Consider the following 17,906-nt stretch of genomic DNA (forward strand, 5'->3'; position numbering starts at 1 on the left):
CGGATTGCAGAGAAGCAGAGAAATGTTTCTTACTTCAGTTGTGTTTCCTTTGGGCAAAACTCCAGTCTATCAAAGTCTGTAAGGAAAAAAACGGATTTATTTCAGCATATGAATAATAAAAGTGCAGCAGAGCCGATTTTGTTGTCTTACTGCAGCAAATGGCTTTTTTTTTTATGTAGACAAAGTTAATACAAGGCTCTTACTAATGTGTTGTGATTGTCCATATATTTCCATCACATTACACACTGCCCGTTTCCAGGGATTACGACCACCATGTAATCCAGCAGCGGTGGCCGTGCTTCCATAATATAGGAAAAAGTGCCAGCCCGTCTGGTGGCTGGGACAGCAGGAATGCTTGTAGGATGCCACTTTTTCCTATATTGTGGAAACCTGGCATACCCTAGTGATATGCCGTCACTTCATAAAATGGGGATATCCCTTTAAAGGGGTTGACCAGGATTTTGACATTGTGAGAATATATAGAAAACAGTGGCTCACCCTCTTCCTATATGGGTAAGGTGCACACCCCCTGGTCCCACCCTTAGGACCAAATATCAAAATACGTCTAGAAAACAGGTGTGGGGGGGGGCACACTTCAAAAGACAACACTCAATGGGATAGTGATGATACACTTTAATGTAAAAATTAGGTTAAGAACATACCCCTAAAACATACATAAAATATGGTACATCAATTAATCTGAACCAATCCAATCCAATGCACACTCAGTTACAAGATGTAATAAACCCGCCAGATGGCTGTAAGTGGCAATTTCTGCTATTATCCACAATCAGCAATGCTGTCCACAGTAATATCCAGCAAATGTCCAGCAACTATTAGCATCAGAGAATAGTGTCCCGCAAGTATGTAGAGCAGATGTACGTTTGCGTCCTATTCAATCCAGTGCACTTCCAGTATACTGCCCGTGGTTGTGAGCTCAATAATGCTTTTGTACAGTGAAATTTGTACTCCAAAACGAGCCCGGTCTTACCCGTCACCGCTGCTGTAGCGTTGGTCCAGGAGGCCGCACACCCGCAGCGTCCCACGTGGTGTGCTTCTGCCTGTACGCGGCGTCCCACGTGACCTGGTAACCAAGGGGACCGGATGCAAGCTCGTATGACGTCAGTCTTGTGCGTCAACTTCCACTCAATGCTGTTTACTCCGCGTCTCTTTCTTTCCTTGCCAGCTTTCTTTCCTTTCTTTACTATTAGGTGGATCAACGCTCACTCTAGACACCGCCAGACGCGTTTCGGGGTCTCAAGCCCCTTCCTCAGTGGCCCATATTTTATGTATGTTTTAGGGGTATGTTCTTAACCTAATTTTTACATTAAAGTGCATCATCACTATCCCATTGAGTGTTGTCTTTTGAAGTGTGCCCCCCCACACCTGTTTTCTAGAAGGATTTTGACATTGATGACCTATCCGCAGGATCAATGCGAGTCAGACACCACGCACCAGAACTACAGAGCTCTGTCCGCTGTGTGGTGGATGCAGCTGGTTACCGTTCACTTCAGTGGTAGCAGCGCCGCAGTCACCAGTTCTGTCCACTACACAATGGATGGGGCTGCGTAATTTTGGAGCCAGGGCAGCAGGGTAATGGCCGATCGGCGGGGTGTCATCTTATGTTTATGGCCTATCCAAAACCCTGGAATACCCCTTTAAAGGGGTATTCCTATTTTATGAAATGATGGCACATCGCTTTATGACTAGTAAGGGTCCGACCTCTGGGGCCAGAGAATAATAGGCCCGTGGCACTGATTCAGCCCTGCAGCCCATTAATACCACTGGTGGTGCAGGGAACAGTGGGCAAAAGGCTGAAGGGGCCGTAGGGCTGAATCACTTGCTGTGGCCCCTTCATTCTCAGAGGTCAGACCCCCACCACTCATAAAGTAATGTCATAGCCTAGTAATGTGAAGACTCTTTTAAAGGGGAGGTCATAGAGAGAAGCCAGGAGATAGTGTTGGTAGGGATCTGGGCAGTAGGGCCCTTACTGACCACTAGGGTCACTCTAGGTAGAGGAACTTACTGACCACTAGGGTCACTCTAGGTAGAGGACCTTACTGACCACTAGGGTCACTCTAGGTAGAGGACCTTACTGACCACTAGGGTCACTCTAGGTAGAGGACCTTACTGACCACTAGGGTCACTCTAGGTAGAGGACCTTACTGACCACTAGGGTCACTCTAGGTAGAGGACCTTACTGACCACTAGGGTCACTCTAGGTAGAGGACCTTACTGACCACTAGGTCACTCTAGGTAGAGGACCTTACTGACCACTAGGATCACTCTAGGTAGAGGAGCTGTCCTTTAAGATTTATAGAATTAGCAGCTGAGATCTGCATCACACTCACCCAGGCCACACTCCCCGACAGCCACGACCCTCCCTTTATTGTCCTCTATCAGCTTCTGTAGATCTGATAAGTACTGGTCTGGATCTCCAGCCTCAAACTCCCCACACCTGGTAGGATGGCAGCCGACGGTGCCGAAGAAGCGACCTGTCAAAGGTATGGGATTAGAACTCTCCAAAAACACATATATTTGTATCAGAGCTCCACCTGTCTCCATCCTCCATTGTAGTCTACTCATTTTCTTGATGAATACCATTGCTCCGGGCCATCTCTATCGCTTCTTTGCTCTCGTGTAGGTTTCCTCCTGTGATCATAAACTGAGGAAGAAAAAAAAAATATACGAGTTTGGCTAGTTTTGGGTGACAACTGAGGAACGTGCTGCCTGGACAACAAAAAGGACTTCTTAAAGGGACACAACCCCCCCAAAAAGAGAGGGCATCTGTCAGCAGATTTGTACCTATGACACTGGCTGACCTGTTACATGTGCGCTTGGCAGCTGAAGACATCCTGTGTTGGTCCCATGTTCATATGTGAAATATGATGTTTTAATATATGTAAATGAGCCTCTAGGAGCAATGGGGGCGTTACCATTACACCTAGAGGCTCTGCTCTCTCTGCAACTGCCGCTCCCTTTCCACTTTGATTGACAGGGCCAGTTTCACTGCCTTGTTCAGTCAATCAAAGTGCAGTTGTAGACAGAGCGGAGCCTCTAGGTGTAATGGTAACGCCCCCGTTGCTCCTAGAGGTTCATTTGCATATATTAAAACATCATATTTCACATATGAACATGGGACCAACACAGATGCCTTTCAGCTGCCAAGCGCACATGCAACAGGTCAGCCAGTGTCATAGGTTCAAAACTGCTGACAGATGCCCTTTAAAGGGATTGTCTACTTGGGCTGTAATTTCCCATTCTGTAATAAACCCACACTACATAATTGATCACTTGACTTATTAGCGACTCTGCTAGGAATAATTTCATGGACATCTACTGCGGCCATTGTGAGGCGGTACGGTGTGTATGAGGCGCTCCTCTTACCTTCTCCACTCCGATCTTCACGGCACGTTCGATAATATCTGCAAAGTCATCTGTGAACATAAAACATTACTGTTGTACAAGGCAGCGTTGTATATTGCAGGAGGGGCCACATGTGGCCCACTGTCTTGTTTCCTGCAGCTCCTGACTCTCCAACCCCATGACAAACAAGCGTCCAGACTCCAGGGGGACAGTCTGGGGACTTGTCTCCTGGGACATTATAATGGATAACTTTGTCTCTGGCTACGTAGGAAGGGATGACTACATCCAGGAGGCTGTTGATTGGCATTTCTGTTAGGGAGGTGGAGGATGGAGAAGGAACATGGGGACAAAAAGAGTGTTGTGTTATATGGCAACTGAGTATTAAAGGGGCTCTCCGGTTTCATAATAAATTTTTTATCTGCCCAAAGTACTCCAAACACAGCATCGTGTTGGCTCATATACCTGCTTTTCATGTCAGTGCTTTCCTTCCCCTGTTCTCGGCATCACTGCACCCTGGCAGAATGTTTACATGCAGAACTTCCTGTTTTCATCAGCTTCCTGCTAGGATTTCTAACCAATCCCAATATTCTTGGTTCTGTAAATTTTCTCAGGGCTTGAAAACATGGAGAGGGGAGCCATAGGAGGTGTGACAACTGCAGAGCAAACCCTGCAAAACATTACAGAGCAAAACATGATGGGATTGGTTAGAAAACCTAGCAGGAAGCTGATGAAAACAGGAAGTTCTGCTTGTAAACTTCCTGCCAGCAGGGGGTGCTACTAAAGTGGACATCCACGATGAAGACCACCTGCTGCAAGATAAAACCTGCTGTGCAACCTGTAAAGTGTAGGGGGAAAAGAGCAAAAAAAATTGTAGCAAGACCTTCAGGAGAAAAGCATGTCGTGTCTGCCTCCTACGGACACTAGACTAAAACTGATTAGCCCTGTGGCTGTGCAGAGGGTATAGACCACTCAACTTTTTTTTTTCTTTATATCTAGTGTTGCCTCCTTGTGGTAGCTGGCCATATACCCATGGTGCTGTGTGCCCCAATGACATTAATGAGAAGCAGGAAGTTATGCTGGTAATCTTCCTGCCAGGATGCAGTGATGCTGAGATAAGGGGAAGGAAAGCGAGGAGCAGATAAAACATTATGAAGCCAGGGAACCCCTTAAAAGGGGTTTCCCGCTAACAACGCTACTTAAAACAGATTTTATTGAAGACAGGAGGCGAGCATTGTGCATTAACTTTCTTTACTACTCCCATTAGCAGCAAGAATAACTATTACAACAGGTGAAAAGTTTTTTCAAGATAGGTATTAAATATGTAAATGAGGTAGTCCAAATAGCCAATCAGAGATCTCCCTAGTGTATAAAAGGTGTTGTTGATGTAGATTCTGCCTCTTTCTTGCTGCTCCCACAAGAGAAGATATGTATTATTAATGTTGTTTTCTATATCACCAATTGTAATTTAATGCCAATTGTAATTTAAGGCATAAATATATAAAATTTAGAGTTATTGTATCAAGTGCTGAGGTCCGGTTTTCAGACCACTCAGAGTGGCGCGTGTTCCCCGTTCAGAAATGCATGTTCTGTACCGCCGTTTTGTTGCGATGCTGGTGGTCACTTCTTTCCCCCTTCCACTAACTGCCGACTCGTTCCATTAAACTATTTCAGCCCTCAATCCCTCTTAAATTTACCTCCGTCCCGTCTCCAGTCTCTAAGCGCCATCTTCCTGCATTCAACACCGAAGTCCCGTCTATCGCGAGATTTCGAGCGCTCCGCTCTTTTGACTGTGAGGTGATTGCGCGCGCTTTTCAAATTACCTCAGCGGAGCCAGTCACCTCACAGAGTGTGTCACCTCAGTTTTCTCCACACATTATTAAATATATATATATATTCTTATATATCTCCTACCCAATTGTGAGTATACCTGTCACATTTACATTACATTTACTTACATGCATTTACACTTGCATACATTCAGTTACTTTATACTGGTCTGTATATATTTTATACGGATTAAGTATATTCCTGAATGCGTGTATTAGTGTATATATATATATATATATATATATATAAATAAAACATTCATTTAAATTTTTCCCATTTTTCTATTCATATTCTTTATTTAGCAATATGAATCCCTCTGAAGAACAACCTAATCCACAATCCACTCAATCTATACCCATTGGCTATGAGGTATTAATTTCGGATTCCATTCAACAAATGGTCGATCAATCCGTTTCTAAATCTGTATCAGTTGCAATACAGTCAGCCATGGTATCCATTTAGGATTCCATTTCCAAATCCCTTTTCCTTGGTAGTAAACCAAAGGCCTCCTCAAAATTACCCTTCTACTCCAACTGACAATTTCCTCTCAGCGGAAGATTCAGTTACAGAACTTGCCAAAGGTTTTAAAAAATCAGGCAAATCAACCAAAAAGAGAAGATTTACAGACGACCCAAAATCCCACACCACGGGAAAGGGTCAAAATCCCAAAGAATGTCCGCATAAACCATGCGGTAATGATAATGGTGGCGAAAATCCCCACAAAGGACCCTCCACCCGGGAGGAGAATACCAATAGCCGGGTTATGACAGCCAGTAAGAGGGCTAAGTTTATCTCTTACAAAGAAATATCTTCCTCCTCATTATCAGATGATTCTGATTCAGTTTTGAGGGACGAATTACCATTTTTCTATGAGGATGACTATCCTGAGGATCCTGAGGAATTCTCTTCAACCAGCCAAATCCCAGAATCTCTAATCCTAGACAGTCAGGGTATTCCCTTTTTCAACCCCGATCAGATAAAACACCCTAGATCTGGAGAATGGGTCCCCCAATCTCAAATTTCAAAATTTTTGATGCATTGGGTTAATAAATCCCTGGATAGATCCTCCAGGAACAAACTAAAAGCTGAATGTCCTAGCCCTACTTTGCCACATAAAAAATCCCTGACTCCAGAGTTAGACCCCATCGTTTTTAAATATTTAAATAAAACGAGAAAAAATCTCAAAAGAGGTCTGGACAGATCATTTAAACTTTGTCAGGACAAACTTTTAGATTTATTAGGACCCCTCACTAAAATATTAGACTTATCAGAACAAGCCGTTATTACAGGAGAACCAGTAGACACGTTAGTTCTACGTGGCTGGGCCCAAAGGGCCATCTGTTTCTTCGGAAACATTAACTCCGCCCTGAGTGCTGAAAGAAAACGAAATATCTTGATGAAATTAGACCCTCAGCTCACCCATTTGGCCAATTCTGACCCTGATGAGTCTGCTGATGGTCTCCTTTTTGGGGATTCCCTCATTAAAGAGATAGGGAAATTCGTTGGAGTATTTTCCTCCCTCGATAAAGCCAAAACATCTTTGAAAAAAGTAGGTCAGCCCAAAATTTTGGGCAGGGCTGGGAAAGGCAGGGGCCGCTTTCCCAGCCGAACTTCACAGTTCAGACAAACCCAGCAGGCTCCCTTCCAATCAGACAGACCTACCACCTTTACACCGCCCACCACACCATTTTTCCCTACCAGAGGACGCCCATTGAGAACCCGACGCCAGCGAGGTTTCCCTAGATCCAGACCCTCATCAGGTAAGCTTTTCTATCCCAAACTATTCCCACTTTCCTCTAGGGGGAAGACAAACATTTTTTCCAAATATGGTCCTCTCTAACCTCAGATTTATGGATCCTGAACACCATCTCAGGATATCTGATAGATTTCCAATCCAGGGCTCCAGATGGCGACCAAAATGGTCGCCAAAGCGACTTGGAATTTACAAATGGCGACAAGACTTTTTAGTCTTGTCGCCATTTGCGACTAGACCCTCCGCGGCAGCTCTGCAGTAGAACAGCGACGGGCACAGGAGCTGATAGTTCTCTGCCGCCGCCGATGTCCTTCAGTCTGAGTCAGTGAGTCACACAATAGCAGAGACGCCGGCAGCAGGAAGGGGAGGGGCTCGGGAGGAGTGTAATCTGATCCTAGAGTGGAAGCTGCTTCTGCCAGCCCCTCCCCTCCCCGCCCACCAACCAATCAGAGCTGAGGCAAGGCAAGGCGAGCACTAGCAGCTCTGAGTCACTGACAAGTACAGGGAGAAAGAATCGAATGAGTCACAGGTGAAAAGAACTAAAGATCCGACTTGTGACTCATTCGATTCTTTCTTAGACTCAACACCCCAGTATAAGAAACATTGGTGGCACAGTGTGCCCCCCCCCAACACCCCAGTATAAGAAACATTGGTGGCACAGTGTGCCCCCCCCAACACCCCAGTATAAGAAACATTGGTGGCACAGTGTGCCCCAACACCCCAGTATAAGTAACATTGGTGGCATAGTGTGCCCCCCCAACACCCCAGTATAAGTAACATTGGTGGCACAGTGTGCCCCCCCCCAACACCCCAGTATAAGTAACATTGGTGGCATAGTGTGCCCCCCCAACACCCCAGTATAAGAAACATTGGTGGCACAGTGTGCCCCCCCCCCAACACCCCAGTATAAGAAACATTGGTGGCACAGTGTGCCCCCCCCAACACCCCAGTATAAGAAACATTGGTGGCACAGTGTGCCCCCCCCCAACACCCCAGTATAAGAAACATTGGTGGCACAGTGTGCCCCCCCCAACACCCCAGTATAAGAAACATTGGTGGCACAGTGTGCCCCCCCCCAACACCCCAGTATAAGAAACATTGGTGGCACAGTGTGCCCCCCCAACACCCCAGTATAAGAAACATTGGTGGCACAGTGTGCCCCCCCAACACCCCAGTATAAGAAACATTGGTGGCACAGTGTGCCCCCCCCCCCCCCCCAGTATAAGATACATTGGTGGCACAGTGGGAAGTGCCAATGAGGGTTAAAAAATAATTGAAAAAAAACTCACCTCCTCCAGTTGATCGTGTAGCTGCCGGTCTCCTGTTCTTTCTTCAGGACCTGTGGTGATGTCACTGAGCTCATCACATGGTCCATTACCATGGTGATGAATCATGTGATGTATCATGTGATGAGCACAGTGATGTCACCACAGGTCCTTTGACAGGTCCTGAAGAAAGAACAGGAGACGATCAATTGGAGGAGGTGAGTTATTTTTATTTTATTTTTTTAACCCTCATTGGCACTGCCCACTGCGCCACCAATGTTCATTATATTGAGGGGGGGGTGCACTGCGCCACCAATGTTTATTATATTGAGGGGGGGCACACTGCGCCACCAATGTTTATTATATTGAGAGGGGCACACTGCGCCCCCCAATGTTTATTATACTGGGGTGTTGGGGGGGTGCGCACTGCGCCACCAATGTTTATTATATTGAGGGGGGCACACTGCGCCCCCCAATGTTTATTATACTGGGGTGTTGGGGGGGTGCGCACTGCGCCACCAATGTTTATTATATTGAGGGGGGCACACTGCGCCACCAATGTTTATTGTACTGGGGTGTTGGGGGGGGTGCGCACTGCGCAACCAATGTTTATTATACTGGGGTGTTGGGGGGGGTGCGCACTGCGCCACCAATGTTTATTATACTGGGGTGTTGGGGGGGGTGCGCACTGCGCCACCAATGTTTATTATACTGGGGTGTTGGGGGGGGTGCGCACTGCGCCACCAATGTTTCTTATATTGACCTTCTACTATGCATTCTGTATTAAAGAATGCTATTATTTTCCCTTAGAACCATGTTATAAGGGAAAATAATACAGTGAATAGATTTTCATCCTAGCAACCATGAGTGAAAATCGCACCGCATCCGCACTTGCTTGCGATTTTCACGCAGCCCCATTAGCTTCTATGGGGCCTGCGTTGCGTGAAAAACGCACAACATAGAGCATGCTGCGATTTTCACGCAACGCACAAGTGATGTGTGAAAATCACCCCTCATGTGCACAGCCCCATAGAAGTGAATGGGTCCGGATTTAGTTCGGGTGCATTCCGGTATTTTGAATGCCAGATCCGGCACTAATACATTCCTATGGGAAAAAATGCTGGATCCGGCATTCAGGCAAATCTTCAGGTTTTTTTCGCCGGAGATAAAACCGTAGCATGCTGCAGTTTTCTCTTTTGCCTGATCAGTCAAAATGACTGAACTGAAGACATCCTGATGCATCCTGAACGGATTACTCTCTATTCAGAATGCATGGGGATATGCCTGATCAGTTCTTTTCTGGTATAGAGCCCCTGTGACGGAACTCTATGCCGGAAAAGAAAAAAACTAGTGTGAAAGTACCCTAAAATATTAAGTTTAAATCCCCCCTTTCCCAATTTTACATATAAAATATATAAAGAATAAATAAACATATTACATAGCGCTGTCCAAACTATTAAATTATAAAAAAATATCTCCTATGCGGTGAGCATTCACCATTTTTTTGTCACCTTGTCACCCAAAAAAATAGGATAGGACTGTTCTATTATGGGCCGAACGTTTCATAATATGCGAAATGCACGCGGCTTTTTTTGGTGTTTTTTTTTTTTTTTTTTTGCGCGGTATTGAGTATCGCAATACTTTATGGTGACGAAAGCGAATAAAAATTTTGGTATCAAAACAACCCTATGCCGATCTGATCGGAGTAGCGTTGTCACGATACCAACATTTTTATTCGGTTTCGATTTGGCGACTAAAAATTTGATTTGGCTCCTAAATTTTTCAGTTCAGGAGCCAATGGCTACCAGGTATTTTTTTTAGTCTGGAGCACTGCAATCCCTCCCCTCACAGAACCACATCCCTCAACCAATACATTTCTCCAATTTAGACCAAGACCTCATAGAGTCAGAGATACTAGATCTTTTCCACAAGAAAGCTATCATTCAAGTACCACCTCTATCCCCAGGTTTTATCAGCAACATCTTTCTAGTAAAAAAGAAAGATGGGGGTCACAGACCGGTCATAAATTTGAAAACCCTCAACAATTTTGTGACTTACCATCATTTCAAAATGGAGGGAATTCACCTTCTCAGGGATCTCTTACTCCCTCAAGATTGGCTAATAAAAATAGATCTAAAAGACGCTTATCTCACTGTACCCATACACCCTTCCCATCAACCTTTTCTACAATTTTTCTGGAACAATCAGAAATGGCAATTCACTTGTCTCCCGTTTGGCCTTTCATCAGCCCCTTGGTGTTTCACCAAATTAATGAAACCAGTGATATCATCCCTAAGACCCCGAGGTGTACGTCTAATCATATATTTGGACGACATCCTAATTATGGCACAAACACTCTCACTAATCCTTACGCATTCACAATGGACCATTTCTCTTCTAACCAATCTTGGTTTTCTAATCAATTACAAAAAATCTATCCTATCCCCATCCAAAGAACTAGAGTTTCTAGGCTTTAACATCAATACCGACTCTGCTCTGTTGAGTCTTCCTACCAAAAAACTCACATTGATTCAAAGAGAAATCCGTTCAGTACTAAACAAACATCTAGTTTCACTGAGGACCATTGCACGGATTGTGGGCCTCTTATCGGCCTCCATACAAGCAATCTTCCCCGCCCCATTACACTACAGAGCCCTCCAAAGTCTAAAAACGCAACATTTACGAGAGGGGTTACAATATTCAAACAAAGTTCCACTACCCCAGGAAGCCAAAGAAGAACTTCTTTGGTGGCTTCAACATATTCAGATCTGGAATGAGAAAATTATATTCAACTCCCTACCAGATCTGATACTAGAATCAGACGCCAGCCTATCGGGATGGGGCACTCGTTGTGGCCCTTACTCCACAGGAGGAAAATGGTCAGACTCAGAATCTCAACTACACATCAATTGTCTGGAGTTACTAGCCGCCTTTTTCGCCATGAAAAGTTTCGCGAAAGACAAATCACACTGCTGCATCCTTCTACGTATGGACAATATTGCAGCAGTTCAATACATCAACCGTTTCGGGGGCACCACCTCCAAGATTCTAACCGACATTGCCAAAGAATTTTGGCACTTCTGTCTAGACAGGGATATCACCTTAAAAGCAGAATACCTTCCAGGTTTGATAAACTCAGTTGCCGATTGGAATTCCCGATACCTTTCGGATTCCAGCGACTGGCTATTACACCCACTCATCTTTCAACAGATCAACAAATTATGGGGTCCCCTCCTCATAGATCTATTTGCATCACGACTAAACACCCAACTTCCCACTTTCTTCAGCTGGCGTCCGGATCCAGAAGCCTTAGCCATAGACGCTCTCCGCCAAATTTGGCCACAGGAACGTCTCTACGCTTTTCCCCCATTTGCACTAATCCCCAGGGTTCTACTTCAGACAATCGCACAAAATTCCACACTAGTGATCATCACCCCATGGTGGCCGTCTCAAACATGGTTTCCCACATTACTCAGTCTGACGATAGATATCCCGAGAATTCTTCCTTCTCCCCAAGATCTTCTCCGAGACCCTTCGGGACACCTACACCCTCTGATCCTTTCAGGACACCTAACACTAATAGCTTGGTTGATTTCAGGCAACCAACAATCGATCTCGGACTTTCACAATCTACTATCGACATCCTCTCTGATGCATGGGCCCCGGGAACCAAAAAGGCTTATAGATCAGCCTGGAAAATTTGGCTTCATTGGTGCACTCAACGAGACTTGGATCCCATTCAAGCACCTGTTACCCACATATTAAATTTTCTTTCTGAATCATTCAATATGGGGAAGGCTTATAGGACCATAAACCTTTATCGTTCCGCAATATCATCAGAACATGCCCCTATTAACTCCATCCCAGTCGGTAAACATCCAATGATTTGTAGACTCATGAAAGGCATTCGTTTTAGAAACCCCCCAAAACCTAGGTACCATTCCACTTGGGACGTTACCTCCCTTCTAAATCTTTTTTCTAACTGGGAAGACAATGAACATCTTTCACTAAAATTACTCTCTTTTAAAATCACGACCCTCTTATGTCTCATCTCCATAAAAAGAGTGTCAGATGTTTAGAGCCTTAGACATTTCCCACAGATCCTTCACCCCTAACGGAGTAACCTTCCAAATAACCATAAGAACCAAAACCAACCTACACATGGTTTTCTACCCGGCTTTCCCTTCTAACGATAAACTATGCATTGTCCGTTGTTTAAAAACATACGAATCCATGACCCAATCTTTACGCTCTCCTCAATCTTCCCAACTTCTTATTTCTTTTCGTAAACCACATCTTCCAGTATCCTCCCCTACATTAGCAAGATGGATTAAACTTACCATGCAAATGGCAGGGATTAATACGACAATATTTGGCCCACACTCTATCCGAGGAGCAGTTTCCACTAAAGCATTCCAAAAAGGAGCTTCTCTCTCTGAGATTTTGAAGGCCGCGGACTGGTCTTCAGAATCCACTTTTAAAACATTTTATTTCAAACCTGAGAACTCATGTATCCATGTCTATCATTTAATTATGGTTATGTCATTTAGAATAAATTTAGCTTTAAACTTGCACAATGGGAGCCTCCTGTTGCAATAAAATTGGAGATTTTCCTACCTATTGTAACGGAAAATATAGATTATATAGCATGACTATTGGCTAGACTTTCCGTGGGCGTATGTTAGAATGTGATGGGGGGTTGTTTGTGATCTCTCTTCAGTGGGAGCTGTATAATTCTGTAGGCAGTGAGCTCCACCTAGTGGTGGTGACGTGTTGCTTATGTGCAGCAACGCAGTATTATTTGTACGTACTGTATGGTATGTATTTGCATGCATATGTATTTTTATATCTGTATGGTTTGGTTATATACAATTACACTCACCTTGATGTTTCTTTGTGCCTCTGTATATCCCTCTAAACATAGGATCAGTCAGATTTATCCCAATATCTGCGAACAAGGCGGAAAATGCCTTAAAGGGGTTGTCCCATAACAAATATTCTACAGTTTTCAAAACCAGCACCTGGGTCTGAACACTTTTGTAATTGCACGTAATTAAAAATGTAGTATAGCCAGTGAGTTACTTAATAAAATGCATCTGTATAGCGCCACCTGCTGTTTGTTCTTTTCCTTATTTCTTTGTCCACCTAAGGGTACCTTCACACTTACGGCAGAGGATTCCTGCAGGTAGTTCCGGCAATCTGGATGCAAACGGATGCATTTGTGAGACTCGCAAATGCATTGCAATACCGGATCAGTCTTTCTGGTTGTCATTTGGAAAAAACGGATCCGGCATTTATTTTTTTCTCATTTTTAAAGGTCTGCGCATGCCGGAATACTTGGGGTCGGATCCGGCATTAATGCATTTCAATGGAAATTAATGCTGTATCTGGCATTCCGGCAAGTGTTCAGGATTTTTGGCCAGAGAGAAAACTGCAGCATGCTGCGGTATTTTCTCCGGCCCAAAAACGTAAGAGGGACTGAACTGATGCATCCTGAACGGAATGCTCTTCATTCAGAATAAATTAGGTTAAAACTGATCAGTTTTTTTCCATTATTGAGCCCCGAGGACGGAACTCAATACTCGAAAACTTTAACACAAGTGTGAAAGTCCCCTAAGTCTACTTTCACACTGGTGTTTCGGTTTTCCGTTTGCGAGATCTGTTCAGGGCTCTCACACGCGGTCCAAAACGGATCAGTTTGCATTCTAATGCATTCTGAGTGGAAAAGGATCCGCTCAGAATAAATCAGTTTGCATCAGTTCCTTCTCCATTCCGCTTTGGCTGCTTGCAGCGTTTTGGTGTCCGTCTGATGAAACTGAGCCAAACGGATCCGTCCTGACACACAATGTAAGTCAATGGGGACTGATCCGTTTTCACTGACACAATCTGGCACAATAGAAAACGGATCCGTCTTGGCTATTTTAAAGACAATACAAATGGATCAGTTCTGAACGGAAGCAGACGGTTGTATTATCTGAACGGATCCGCACAAAACAGGAGTGTGAAAGTAGCCTAACTGAGGTGGACGCACATGCTCAGTTACATCTGTCAACTGCCACCAGCTGCAGCAGACAAGACACAACCCTGGAGAAAGGACACGCCCCCTGAGCTACCAGCTTGAAATAAATGTAGCAGAACAATTGGAGCAATGAATGTGGAGATCTCTGGATCCATGTGAGGTACAGGGCTGGTTCTAGTTTTGTTAGAAAGAGATTGTCATGGATAGTGTTGAGCGAACTTCTGTTTTAAGTTCGGCGTCTAAAGTTCGGCTTCCGGTTAGCGGAGAATCCCGATATGGATTCCGAATACCGTTGTGGTCCGTGGTAGCGGAATCAATAATGGCCGATTATTGATTCCGCTACCACGGACCACAACGGAATTCGGAATCCATAGCGGGATTCTCCGCTAACCGGAAGCCGAACTTTAGACGCCGAACTTAAAACAGAAGTTCGCTCAACACTAGTCATGGACTATATGATGTCTGATTCTCATTTTTTACATTAATGCAGGCACACCCACCAATCAGCTGTTTCAGGCAGCTTTGGCAGCAAAACTACACTGTGTACAGGGCAGAAGTAGAAGGCTCCTTCTTAGTGGATGACGCCTTCCCCTTCATACACCGTATAGTTCCTGGCGCCGCCATCACCGATCTGATATTGGTGACTTGAGGATAGCTAATCCAGACCAAACCAGACCACATGGAGATGAAAAAGCAAAAATAAGTCTTTAAGGCCGTTCGCTGCTGGAGCGTTGTGTAAACATGGCACCCGCTAACACGTGCAGCGGGCGCCATGGTCGGCAGATCCCTGCTGTTTCAAACAGCAGAGACCTGCGGCTAATTACCGTGACTGGCAATAATGCTGATTGCGGTAATTAAAGGCTTTAGATGCTGTGATTAAGTGAGATCACGGCATCTAAATGTGCAAAAACCTGGAAGCTTGCGCTTCCGGGCTTCCTACCAATGCCCTGTGCAGGCAATGTGGGCATCAGTAGTTGCGCTGAACACTGTAAGCCTCCCTGACGATGCTTTAAAGGGGTTGTCCGAGTTATGCAAAAAAATAATATAGCACTGAAAATCGAATGGGCAGCAATATATAACTAAGCTAAGCAAGTTTTATGCAAAAAAAAAATATATATATATTTTCTAATTTCCCTGGTTCTTTTCTGGCCCTTTGTTTACATGCAATAAAAACACTCTCTGCCCCTCCCCCTGCTCTGCTAAGGGAGTGGATACAAGAGCTGCCCTGAGTGACATGTCTGCCTGCTGGGAGACTCTGCAGCATGTTGTATGTGTAGGACTACAAGTACCAGCTGTATAATGACACTGCTAAGGCCTCTTTCACACTTGCGTTGTCCGTATCCGGCGTGTACTCCACTTGCTGGAATTACACGCCGGATCCGGAAAAACGCAAGTGTACTGAAAGCATTTGAAGACGGATCCGTCTTCAAAATGCTTTCAGTGTTACTATGGCAGCCAGGACGCTATTAAAGTCCTGGTTGCCATAGTATGAGTGGGGAGCGGTGGAGCGGTATACTTACAGTCCGTGCGGCTCCCGGGGCGCTCCAGAGTGACGTCAGAGCGCCCCAAGCGCATGGATGACGTGCCATGCGATCACGTCATCCATGCGCCTGGGGCGCCCTGACGTCACTCTGAAGCGCCCCGGGAGCCGCACAGGACGGTAAGTATAGCTGCTCCCCCGCTCCCCGCTACACTTTACCATGGCTGCCAGGACTTTAGCGTCCCGGCAGCCATGGTAACCATTCAGATAAAGCTAAACGTCGGATCCGGCAATGCGCCGAAACGACGTTTAGCTTAAGGCCGGATCCGGATCAATGCCTTTCAATGGGCATTAATTCCGGATCCGGCCTTGCGTCAAGTCTTCAGGATTTTTGGCCGGAGCAAAAAGCGCAGCATGCTGCGGTATTTTCTCCGGCCAAAAAACGCTTCCGTTCCGGAACTGAAGACATCCTGATGCATCCTGAACGGATTTCACTCCATTCAGAATGCATTAGGATAAAACTGATCAGGATTCTTCCGGCATAGAGCCCCGACGACGGTACTCTATGCCGGAAGAAAAGAACGCAGGTGTGAAAGAGCCCTAAGGGAGTGGATACAAGAGCTGCCCTGAGTGCTGGGAGAATCAACAGCAACTTGTAAGTGTAGAACTACAAGTCCCACCTGTATAATGACACTGCTAATACACACAGGATCTTCCCCCTACCTTCTTGTGCAATGCTCTCTCTAGTCTGTCAGATCCTGTGCCCAGAATTGTCACTGCTGCAGCTAGCCAGTATGTGCAGCTGAAGGGGTTAAGAATCTTAGGAGAGAGAGAGCAGACGGCAGTGAAGGGGGGCGTGGCCAGCACAGTGACAGCAGTGAAGGGGCGTGGCCAGCACAGTGACATCTCGTTTACAGGCTTGTAAACGACCTTTATCAGAGCAGGGAGAGAAGCTGACATCACAGGTCATGTGACCCTCAGTGAAATCTGAGAAACCAGCCCCTGCAGATAAAGTGAGTTAATTGGAAAGCTGTTACATTTGCCCAGTTAGGAACATAGAAAGAACAAAAAAATAACTCGGACAACCCCTTTAAGTGTTCATGCTGCAATTATTAGGATAAGAAATGAGCAATTTCTAGTGTAAATCTCATTTAAAAAAAAACCTGATAGAACAAAATCAAAAATTTAAAAACATTATTTTATAGACTCATATATGAGCTTCAAAATCATAAATAAAAATAAAATGTTAAAAAAGATATAAAAAATAAACAAATATAAAAGTTTAAATCACCCCCTTTCCATATAATTAAATACCTAAATAACAATAAATATAAAGATCATGGGTATCATTGCGACCAAAAAAAGCCCATACTATTAAAATATAAAAAAATAAATCCTACACGGCAAATGGCGTAACGGGAAAAAAGGGTCAAAATGGCCGATTTGCCATTTTTTTATTGCTTCTCTTACCCAATTTTTTTTAATAAAATGTGATTAAAAAGTCACGCACACTCCAAAATGGTATAAATAAAAACTACAGATTGTCCCGCAAAAAATGAGCCCCTAAACAGCTCTGTAGACATAAGTATAAAAAAGTTATGGGGGTCAGAATATGGTGATGTAAAAAAAAAAATATTTTAATCAAAGTTTACATTTATTTTTACACTATTTAGACATAAAAAACCTATACATATGGGGTATTGTTGTAATCATTCTGACCCAGAGAATACAGGGCATGAGTCAGTTTTGCCGCAAACAAAACACTGTGGGAACAAAACCCGTAAAACTGTGGAGGAATTACGTTTTATTTTCCAATTCCACCCCATTTATTTACCGCTTCCCACTACATTTTACGCCATAATTAATGGTTACATGTACAACTTGCCCCGCAAAAAATAAGCCCTCATACAGCTATGTGACCGGAAATATAAAAAAGTTATGGCTCATGGAAAATAGGGAAGAAAAATGAAAACGCAAAAACAAAAAAACCTCCGGTATCCTAAGGGTTAAAAGGGTATTCCCATCACATAGACAATGGGGGCATATCGCTAGGATATGCCCCCATTGTCTGATAGGTGCGGGTCCCACCTCTGGGACCCGCACCTACAAGGAGAACGGAGCGGGGAGAGCTGTGGCTGGATCCAGCACCAAGAGCTGCTCCTATACAAGTGAATCGGAGCGCACAGCGCACAGCGC

General features: G+C 44.7%; 1 protein-coding gene across 1 annotated transcript in view; it reads right to left on the reverse strand.

The window, feature by feature from the left end:
* TATDN1 (TatD DNase domain containing 1) overlaps positions 1–17,906 on the reverse strand; it is a 31,225-nt gene that overhangs the window by 12,148 nt on the left and 1,171 nt on the right. Inside the window, exons 2-6 of the mRNA XM_044293902.1 lie at positions 13,094–13,159; positions 3,388–3,437; positions 2,602–2,665; positions 2,352–2,495; positions 34–76 (exon numbers count right to left, since the gene is read on the reverse strand). Of these exons, the coding sequence (XP_044149837.1) occupies positions 34–76; positions 2,352–2,495; positions 2,602–2,665; positions 3,388–3,437; positions 13,094–13,159 (367 nt within the window). The remainder of the gene's footprint in view (positions 1–33; positions 77–2,351; positions 2,496–2,601; positions 2,666–3,387; positions 3,438–13,093; positions 13,160–17,906) is intronic.

Source organism: Bufo gargarizans, chromosome 5, assembly GCF_014858855.1.
Source record: "Bufo gargarizans isolate SCDJY-AF-19 chromosome 5, ASM1485885v1, whole genome shotgun sequence".
In the NCBI taxonomy this organism is placed as follows: domain Eukaryota; kingdom Metazoa; phylum Chordata; class Amphibia; order Anura; family Bufonidae; genus Bufo; species Bufo gargarizans.